General features: G+C 36.0%; 1 protein-coding gene across 1 annotated transcript; it reads right to left on the reverse strand.

The window, feature by feature from the left end:
• Window positions 1–341: 341 nt before the first annotated feature.
• Window positions 342–8,481, reverse strand: LOC130986410 (zinc finger protein BRUTUS). Its single transcript, XM_057909811.1, has 14 exons — window positions 8,044–8,481; window positions 6,970–7,179; window positions 6,215–6,409; window positions 5,789–6,135; window positions 5,453–5,669; window positions 5,067–5,235; window positions 3,750–4,958; window positions 3,308–3,479; window positions 2,973–3,194; window positions 2,751–2,888; window positions 2,308–2,542; window positions 2,149–2,208; window positions 847–918; window positions 342–741 (listed from the first exon to the last, which is right to left on the reverse strand). The coding sequence occupies exons 1-14, from the start codon at window positions 8,326–8,328 to the stop codon at window positions 613–615; spliced, it is 3,660 nt and encodes a 1,219-aa protein (XP_057765794.1). The 5' UTR covers window positions 8,329–8,481; the 3' UTR covers window positions 342–612.
• Window positions 8,482–11,040: the final 2,559 nt, after the last annotated feature.

The following is an 11,040-nucleotide window of genomic DNA, read 5'->3' on the forward strand; positions in this document are numbered from 1 at the left end:
TCCTTCAGTAATATCAATAAAAGGCTCAATTTATTAACATTGTACCAAAAATAACACTTTTATTGACGGAGTGCTAACTTATATAGCAATTAAGTCGTACAAGAACACCATGAAGAAAGTAGAAAGGACTATAAATATAATGACATAATGTGTTTTTCTCAAATTTCATCAAAGTGAGGATAATTTATACACAATATCATTAGTTTAGGTCTTTTATTGATATTGTAAAGAATAATTGAGACTAAGCAAATAATTTTAGGAAATTGTCCAAATCCGTCGAATTTTTTTTTTTGTTTTTTAAATATGACCACTAACGTTATACATAAGCTAAACAACCATAATAGGAAATTAAGTGGATCTTTATCCATTTTATTCGATCATGTTGACATCTACCAAGCAAAGTACTATTGACAATAAGGAGTGAAGTTCTATCTATTCCACGTATATAATGGAAAAAAAAAAAAAAAACAGATACAAAAGAAAAAAGCAAAAAGAAACAAAATTTTGTTCGAAAACATTGGAGACCATTTACATGATGTGTAAAGCCCACGTCGTACCACCAACCATCAATATACACAAATGAATTCTGGGAAGAATAGAAAACTTCTCTAGTTAAGTAGAACAATTATCCCGATCAACCTTGATTACTCTTGTATTATACGAGCCACAGAAGCTACATTTGTGATACAGCCAATGAAACGGTGCAGTTCCTTTCTTATCGCAGTCATTGCACAAGATGTCCTGCAGATCAAACACTCGAGAGTCTCAATCGGTCGTGCAAAAGATGATGGCTGAAACAAAATGAGAGTGAGAGAGAGAGAGAGAGAGAGAGAGAGAGAAACTCACCTGACACCCATCTCTATATTCTTCGGGTAGCACCTCTGACGCCATTAAAGCATCGAGCATTCCAAAGTAAACCTGGTAGGAGAGGTTTCTTAGTAAAAAGCAAACCCAGTTACTAGACTAGATAACGTGAGCTTCATCAGAATGAACAGTATGAAGACGAAGAGAACCAAGCGTATATCACATAATATATTGTCATGCGAGCTGCGGACTACACCAATGTCTGCATTCCCCATCTCAACTCCATACAAATAAAAGAAACACGAACGTATACAATGCTACTTCAGTGTCAGGTGAGTGGTCTAACATAACTTGAGACGTTGACCCAAAGCAGATAGATAGCAGTGTGTTTTGGAATGTTTACAGCACAAGAATGCAACTTACTCGAGAAGAATGATTACAGAAAGTACGAGGACAGAGAAGCAGTATTAGCACAGGCTACTATATATTCAACTGTCATCAACCTCTAAGGGGGTGTTTGGCTAAAGCTTATTTTGGACAGCTTATAAATTCCAACAACTTATAAGATGTTTCAAGATCTTATAAGATGTAACGTTTCAAGGCTTAAAAGTTATCAAAGTGTCTGGGTAAGCTAAAGAGAGAATTGTGAGTTAGAGAGATAAAATTGACGAAATATTAACTTCGAAAGGTATATACGATGAAAATAACAAGTCATTGTAGAGTTATTTTAGTAAAATGATTGTAGCTTATAAGATTATAAAAGTTGGAGTTGAGGAACTTATTTTTTGGTGAACTTATAAACTTGCAAGTTGTTGGAGCTTATTTTTACAACTTATAAGATGTTTAGGAGATTATTTTATCACACTTTTCGAGAGCTCATAAGCTCAGTCATTCAACCTCTAAGGGAGTGTTTACTTTTGAGTATTAGCCTTGATAGATAAAAATAGCAAGGCTAATCCCTTGTTTACTTCCATGGATTGAAACTTTGGGATATCCCAAGGCCCTTGATTATTTCTATCCTTTAAGCTAGTTTTGCTTGATTCATGTCTCATTGAAAGGGTGAGATTGAAGAAATCCTACCCTTGAGGATAAAAATACTCTATCATGCAAAGTAAACACCCCCCTAAGTCTAATGATATAAACCAACATGTGCATATTATGTGTGCATATAGAAGTCTGGTGCCTTTAATGGGTGATTGTTGATGACTCTGAAATAACTGCACCTTGAACATAAGTTACATAACTAGAGGAGAATCATTACATACAATCTATACTCCGTCTCAACTCAATTTCACAAATAGCATAAACAAAATATTGCTTTAAATTTGAAAAGCTTGTCCTTACCGACATGTCTCCCATTGACTTGCTGCAAATAGGACAGCTGTAGTGTGTACAAGCATATGCCTGGTGTGAATGAGATAGTGTGAGATTAGTAGAGGCGCTAATGTCAATTGTTTGTCAAAGATAGAAATCGAAACCAGAAAAATATATCAAGGGACAGACCTGGAAACAAGCAGAATGCATGTAATGACCACATGGAAGAGCCCTGACAGCCGTACTTGAAGTGAACAAAAAGTCACAGCATATCGGGCAGTTGGTTTCAAGACCCTTCTCCCTGCATTTGTGGTCCACTAGTTGCATCCCAAGGCAACAATTGCATGTCATGCAATGGAAAAAATCAATACCAAGACCTTTTCCAACACGGCACAAATTGCAGGATGGGCAGTGATAAACATCCCTGAAAAGCAAAAACCAGAAATATGATACCAAATAAGGATGAAAATTATAGTTTCATGATTCATCCAACTGGAGAAGTTAAGATAATAGTAAACAAACCCTATGAACATTTGATGGAGTAACATGGTCCTTTGAAATTTCAACTACCAAGTAGAAAATATATTCTGTAACAGACTACAAGAAGGAAAATAAAACTAATCGAAGCTCACCGTTCATCATCGAAGAACTTGCAGCTGCTGCAATAGTACTTGGCCATTGAAAGCCCATTACAAGAAGGTGTTGTGCAAACTGGTCCAACCGGCTGAATTTGTAAGCAATTCATACACAACATCTCAGATGTTGCCTTCCTGCAGATATAATGAAATACTGAGAATTCCCTTAAATTTAGAAACACGAAGTACAAATAATCAAGTCTCTTCTTCAGGAGATACCTATCCATTGAATGGTCGCTCACTTCATCATGGCAGAACCTGCATGCAAATAGCTTGCCGCAACAAGCAGCACGCAGCTTACAGTTTCTCTTATAATGCTCACATCCAAAGATTTGTTTCTCAGCATCACGATATGATGGGGTTCGTCCAAGTAAATCTTTATCATCATCAGCTTTACTAGTTCTTGATTGTGAGAACTTCTGCTGAAAAGCTATCCACCGACTAAACGATAGTTACAGTGATCTGAGTAAGTTAATGTCCTATGATAAACTAACCAAAATGACAACTATTCCAACGAAAAACCAAACATTCAGATGCTAGTAAGATGGCGGCACCTGGTCATTAGGTTTTGAATGAGATACGCTTTTCTTCTTGGATCAAGGGTTGGATCACGGGAGACTTTCCGTATCTCTGATTCAAGCTCATTTTGGTTCATCCGGAATATATCTTTCCACCCAGGCTTAAATGTATGATCACTTTGATCCATCGATTCATGCACATCAATTTCTGAAAAAAGTACACATATAATGCTTTATGAAGTGTCAGCCTAGCAAATTGGTGACATGTCCTACTAGTAATAAGCACAACCATTAACCACAAGCATTGTAGCTTAGCTGAATTCCTCCTTTTTGTAAGGGTGAAAAGACCAGGGTATGGATCCCAATCCTCCCACCCCCAACTAAAAAAAAAAGCAGCAGCAGCAGCAGCAGCAAACAAACACAATCATTAATTTAGTATGTAAAAGTGCAACAGTAACTGACTAATTTCCAGATGTACCTTGTGAGATGCTATTTTCTGATGTGGATGCATGTGATGATGATGCAGGGGTTCCTCCCCACCATTCATCAAGCCATTCACTGAACATAGTGTTCTTAGTTGCATGCTTCCATGTGTTCATCATTTTGTTTTGCTCTTCCTGAGTAAGAGCAGATGTTACCCAAGGCAGCATTGATTGAAGCACCTCAGCTCCTGTTGTTCCAATAATGCGGCCAACAAGCTTGTCTTGTTCCTCAACAGAAAAATGCCGGTCAAACAATGGCCAAAGTTCAACCTCTTCACGCAGAACATGATGATCCAATGTTACTTTAATGGATTTGCACATGCCCTGAATCTTTGTAGCCAGCTCATTGTACTTTTTTAAACGATCGATACAACTTAAAGAACCCAATAAATTTTCACCCAAATTGCCAGTGGCTGTTTTTGCACTCAAATTCTCATGAAGTTGGGAGAGCTCTGCTAGTGCAGATGAGATATCCTCAAACAGTTCTTCTTCTTGCTTGTGGTCCAATGTGTAAGAATGACTAACATTGTGAAGAGTTTCCTTTGATTCTAAAGCAGGAAAGACAATATCATCCTCTGCGTTACTATGCGCTCTGTATAAACCCCATAAAAGACGAAACCTACCAGTAAACTGTCTCAGGAAAGTTTCATCACAATCACCTAGTTTTCCAGACTCAATATCTAGAAATTCCAAATCTTTCCGGATTGCTTTGTGAAATTTAAAAATATTATCAATTGGCCTTGATGTATGGCCTCTGATACTGGAGCTATTATCTGTTTCCCAGTTAAAAAGACTAGAGTTGAGAGAAGGAGCACTAAGACCAAAAGATAACGAGCGTAAAGACTTCGCAGCAGCTAGAGAACTCATTCCTAGACTATTGCTATTCACTCCTAGGCCAGGAACGCAACAAGACTGGTTAGAAGCTTTTGGAGATTCTGTCTTTGAAACAGTGCAAGCATTATTTTCAACTGAACAAACTAAGCTTCCCTGATCAATTGTCCTCTCACATGTTTGTCCACAAGTTGCAGTGGAAGAACTTGCACAGGCACAGTTACGACAAGATCTGCCAGAATGCTCTTGTGTTTCTTCAATCTCCTTGACAGGACAACAACCAATTGCACTAGAAGACAAACAGATTTCCCTAGGATAACCCTTGCATGCCCAGCCAGAAAACAACGTAACCAAAGCAGTGTCAGATGCTGGAGCTGCGCAACAACATCATTTGGTTAGAAGAAATGAAAAGCATCAATTGTTGGAAAATGGAATAAACTGATGAACCCCAAAGATTGAAAAGAGAGGACTTCAAAGTATACCTGCCATGTGCATGTTACAAAGAAAGCACCGAGCTTCCTCTTCACTCAATGAACCAACCAACCATGGTAAGACGCACTCAATCAATCTGAGTGGCATCACACACAAACTCTGGTAAAGAAGTTCGCGCTGCCTTTCAGGGCTGAAATGCTTCCTTGCAAGTGGAAGTACCTGCAATATAATTCATTGAGAAATCCAGAAGCACTGAAATTAAGTATCATTAACCTTTGAATGATAGCTAACTTCCTCATCAATGAACCTTACACACGCTTTATAGAGTTCATGATTAGCACTCTTTCCTGATAAGAGAAATTAACCTTTCTGCCAAACACAAACACAAATACACATACAAATATGAAACATAAACAACCAAGCTCAAATCACATACCAGTTTTTCCTCGTTGAGAAAATGCTTCTTTATTGTTTCCATTATGTGATCAGCCTGTGAGCATAATTCAGAATAAAATTCAACACATGAGTTAGCTCCAGCACTTTCAATACTTTCTATTAAGCATCGGAACTTGTCGAATTCACTTTCTTCTTCTGCATGCTCCTCGACAAATGACATTTCTACAGCAGGGAATATAACTTTGTCCTCGGCAATGCTGCAGAAAATGCAAAGAAATTTTAAGTCATCGTTCAATAGAGGAACACTGTCCAGAGAAGTACCAAAGAAAATAATTTGGAACGCATAAATCTAGTTTAAGAGATAAGAAAAACATACCTGTGGAAAATACAGACTTCAGCTATAAATTGAAGCCTTCTGTTGAAGACAGATAGATCGGAAAAATCTCCAGTGAGCTTTATACTTCGAGCTGCTTCAGCGATATCATTCAATTCCTTCTGGATAGCTTTATGCCAATGCAGTATATCATCCACTGGATGGTATAGTGAAGACCTGATAGCACTACAATCAGATGGCAGAAGATCTCTTTCGTCAGTCAAGGGAGATGCATGAGAGCATTCTCCATTCTTAGGTAGATTAACCAAGCTAGTGGAGAGTCTGGGAACATCCTCACAACGTTTACGCTTGTTGCAAACCTTTACCCCATCCATCCAGTTAAATATAATCTTCAATGACATGAAGGCAAGTCAGGAAAACAAGACTAGAAAGTCCTTTCTGCTTGTGTTTCTAATCAAACTATCTAACCTGTTGAAGCAGCCTTTCATCTGGAATTATTCTGTGCAAGCATTTGCGCATATCCTGCCTTTCATCTGGTGAAATTGATGACGAAAGCCATGGCAAGAATTCTGCCATCATATTAACAGGAATGCTACACAAGAACTGCCAAACTAATGATGCTTGCTCCTCAAATGAGAACTTTTCACTTAGTAAGGGGAATACCTGTCAAATGGAAAACAACACTATAATGTATCAGGTTAAGATGATGGAAGCATTGCCTGAAATTTAATCCCCAAGCATTTCAGAAGTAGAAAGGCGTCCTTTTGTACTCTTGAGTATATCATTTGTAGTCCAAGATAATATGTTTCTAGCCAAGGGATAAATATCTATATTTTGGACTGATGTATATGTTACAGCAGTAACTACCTTGCTGAATTCAATTTATCGTTTTTATTGCATGAAACCAACAGAAAAAAAATATATATAGCTTAGGACAAGCAATTTCTGTGAAGAAGCCTAGCCTATCTTGAGTATAATGCGACAACTGGAGATCTAGCTCCACTTATATCGACAAAATGGGATGAACTTCGTCCACCTAACATGCAGCGGTAATGCAAATGAGTTATTGCTGATCCAGCGAGGCAACAATATGCCTTGCAGATATATTTTCACTAACTAAGATTCTCTGTACATTTCTTTGTGATAAGCATGATTTTATGTGGTCGTTAGACAAGGACATAGGGGTTGGCGAAGAAAGAAATCAAGGATGACCAAAACTCAACCTGCTCCTCTTCCTTAGACATGTGCTGACTAATTGATGTTTGAAGTGCTCCTGTACAAGAGGCCAACTCTCTTTTGTAGCTTTCCTCATTTTTCATATCATTCCCTAACAATGTAAACAACTGATCAAAAAGCACACTTTCACCCTCATGCTCGAGGGAATAAGTTCGTGCCACATTCTTCACACGGATGTCAAGGGCAGGAAATATAACCTGTCATTAATATATGAAAAACTTTTTAGTTGTTAGGTTGCATACTCCAAACAGTTGTATGAACAATCAAGGAGAATATCTATAATGATCCTTGCAACTACTGCTGAAGAAGCTACAGAGAAACTAAGCATTGAATAATTCTGATAACACTGTTTCTGAAGAAACATCATTAATCGACTTATTTTCCTTAGGCATGAGATATTGTGACACATAAATCATGTGAAACTTTAACTAGATATGGTTTTGAATACAGAAAATACTTTTCCAACTTGCTTTTAAGCAACAAAATGTCTTAAAATAGAAATGAGCGATCAAAATTAAAAGCATGATGAAGATGAGCAGTCAGGTTTAGTTGCCTCGATAGGTGATTCAAAATTCCAGAGACTGTTAATTATTTTTCTAATCTAACAACACATATAAGTATTACGAACTACAGATCATGCTGTAAGTGCTTCATTTCGCCAAATTGGAAACTTGCACGCCGTAACCGACAAAACTAAAATTTAGATAACATTTGGAAACAAAAAAAAAAAAAGATAACAACACGATCTACTAAAACTCGTCTGCAAAAGCTTCCAAAAACTTAAATCAAGCTGCATAAACATATTAATTACTAAACAGAAAACTAGTAGCACTAAATAAAAGGACACTCTCCAATAAGAATAAATTAAACAAAAAATACGCAGACCTAAATTCTAGATATTTTCATCCGAAATGCTTATACAGCCCAGTTACTCCAACCACATACATAATACGGCATACTTTTAGTCCACAAAAATTTCAGCCAACTAAAATAAACAAAAGCAGCATCCACTTCGGGCACGAAGCAAACATCCAAACGGAAAAAAAAAAATCAGCACATACCTCGTCCTCGGCATTGCAATGGTGCTTGTAAATTGACCTTAAGAAATGACACTTCTCCATCAATTGCTTGATGTCTCCGCCGCTTCCATTCGTCGCCAAAGCCAAGGCAGTCATGTGAAGGCCATCCAGCTCTGCTCGAATCGCCTTGTGGAAGAACAAAAAGATCCTAATCGGAGACGACAGCCTCGGCGAGGCCGCCGAGCGGCCGTTCTGATCTACAGGCGCCACCGTCGGCGCGGCCGCCATCACGGAAACGCCGCCGTTCTGTATCCCCGGCGTCGCCATCTGCTCATACAACGCCTCCGGAAAAGGAAAACAAAAGAGGTCCCTTTTTGTTTAGGAATTTTCTCCCACCCTCGGGAACTTTCTCTCTCTATAAATTCTCTTTATTTTTCTATTTTTCTTCTTTTACCTGAGGAGAAAATGAAGCGAGGAATCAATTTTAATGGATAAAGGGGGGAGGCAATTAGTAGTTGGACACGTGGCGATGGAGATTCAAGGGATGGTGACGTGGCGGTGGTGGGACACGTCAGCGGAAGTGATGCGAGCCGTGGCGATGCATGGCACGTGCGGAGAAACGCAGAGTACGTGGGATGAGTGAGTTGCGGAGATTAGTAGCGTTGATGCTGATGTCGTACATATCGGAACCCTACTCTACTCCTATCATTTTAACTGTCGAACTAAATCAACTCAAAAAACAATAACTGTTGAAATAAATAGACTTAATAGTGTTTTATATTTGGATCTTTCAATATTTTTTATAAAATATTTTATTTTACTTTTTTTAAAAAAAAATTACTAGCATTTTTTATAAAATATTCAAATTTTTTCCTTTAAAAACTTAAATTTTACTCCATATGTCTCATTGATAATGTTAATGGCTCATTTTTTTTTCGTCTGTCTAATTAATAATGGTTTGTTCCAAAAAAAGAGAATCATCTTATTTCACAAAAAGTTGTGGGCTCCACCGCTTTTTATCAATTCTATCTTTTAATCACTCTTATTCTTAATAACAGTGTCGAACAGCAATGAGTCATTATCAATGGGATGAAGAGAATATCTTTTAATCACTATTATTCTTAATAATTATGCCGAACAGTAATGAGTCATTATCAATGGGATGAAGAAAATACTCATTTTCATAAAATGTCTTGCTATACAAAACCTGGGTCCTAAAAGATGACTCCTAAGTCTTAAATTATCAATTTAGTAGTGTAAAATTTACAATTTGAATGCAATCAATTTGATAAGAGTCATCTTTCAGTTACCAAATTTTGTGTAGTGGACTAAAAGTTTGAGATTTTTTAAGAGAAAATGAAAGTTTAATATTTTTATAAAAAAACACTTAAAGTTCGGAATATTTTATAAAAAGCTGAAAGTTATGAATTTTTTAAGAGAAACAAAAGTTCGAGAAATTTTATGAAACTTTGAAAGTTCGAAATATAAAACACTATCAACCCAAATAAATGATATCGTAATTTCATAATAAATTAAAATTTTAAATTGAATCCAAAACTAAATAACTAAATACAAATTTCACCTCCATGTTCAATTAATCAAGATGTATTAGTTTTTGTTTTAAAAAAATAACTAAATACAAATTTCACCTCCATAATAGCTATATATAACCACTCCGAGAATTGCATGTCATTGTCATCATCAAATTATTAATGACTATATGATTTAGAGTAGATATAATTAAAGAGTAAGTTTAACTTACGTTTACGGGTATTACATAAATTGAGACCTTATATTACTTGTTATTCATGTATATTACTAGTATATTATATTAGTGAGGTCATGCAATGCAGCGACAATTTTAGAATCTTCCTACTGTCAAATGCAATGCAATTCTATAATATTGTTACTTGCAAATTGTATTTTTATAACTATTTTAGCATGCGTTTAGTTATTTTACGATCTCACATACTTATGTGGATGAATCCATTAGTTAGTTTCTTACACATAATCTTATTTTCAACGTCTTCAAATTAAAAAAATTGCATCATTAATTGACAGAAAAAGGATAAACTACAAGGGCATTATTAGGTTGCCAAATTGATTTTTGAAAAAGACAATCATGCCAAATTGGCGCTCTACAAATAATTGACGAATTGTGTTCATCTACATAATGATTTTTACCTAACACAAGGGGGGAAAATGAGTTTAACCAAATTTATTTTGATAAGGCAATTATACTAAAAAATACTTCATCCCTTCTAATAATTAACGTCCCAAATTTTTTTTTTTGGGCGCCCTATTTAGTCCTATTTAGAATGTTCAAACTAAAAATAAATAAAATACTTTACCTACTCTATCTCTCTTTATCTATTTTATCTCTCTCTTACTTTTTCAATACTTTCTCTATATCTCTCCTCATTTACTTTATATAATATATCTTTCTTTATCTACATTTTCTTAATTTGTGTGTCCATTTTTTTGAGACGTTATTGTTGCAACGGAGGGAGTACATAGAAATACTAGCCCATGTGCCACTAGCCCATGTGCCGCCAAAAACAAGCATTTAATAACCTTAAAATTTGAAAGAAAAATCATAGTGATATTTCTCTCTCTTTGTCATTACCTATATATATTACTCCCTTTGTCCATTAATTTTTGATTTATTTTACCATTTTTATCTATTCATCAATTTTTTTACCTATTTAATTTTTAATAAGTTTTTTATTCACAATAAAGTGGGACCATCATCACAATATCTTTTTTGAAAAGTTTTCACTCACAATATACTCCATCAATTTCTTAAAACTTGTGCTATTATAAAATATGTCAAAAAATGATGGACAGAGGGTACCAATTATTTTGATAAGCTGATGGTTCATATAATATAATTGTATGAACATAAAATTAACTAATAACTGGGCGAGAAATACTACGTAAGAAATGCAAATGTTTTAAAATTAGTGAGGAGACAAATGGGCGACGGTAAAATGGTAACGGCGTTCTAGGGCATATGCCAAATGCGAGGCTGCCATGCGG

Source organism: Salvia miltiorrhiza, chromosome 5 (assembly GCF_028751815.1).
Source record: "Salvia miltiorrhiza cultivar Shanhuang (shh) chromosome 5, IMPLAD_Smil_shh, whole genome shotgun sequence".
NCBI lineage: Eukaryota > Viridiplantae > Streptophyta > Magnoliopsida > Lamiales > Lamiaceae > Salvia > Salvia miltiorrhiza.

Coding starts and splice junctions, on each gene's coding strand:
- LOC130986410 (XM_057909811.1), bottom strand. CDS start 8,328: ATGGCGACGCCGGGGATACAGAACGGCGGCGTTTCCGTGATGGCGGCC. Junction 5,236..5,452: donor TTCTCAACGAGGAAAAACTG/GTATGTGATTTG, acceptor ATTATATTGCAG/GTACTTCCACTTGCAAGGAA. Junction 2,889..2,972: donor AGCGACCATTCAATGGATAG/GTATCTCCTGAA, acceptor TTATATCTGCAG/GAAGGCAACATCTGAGATGT.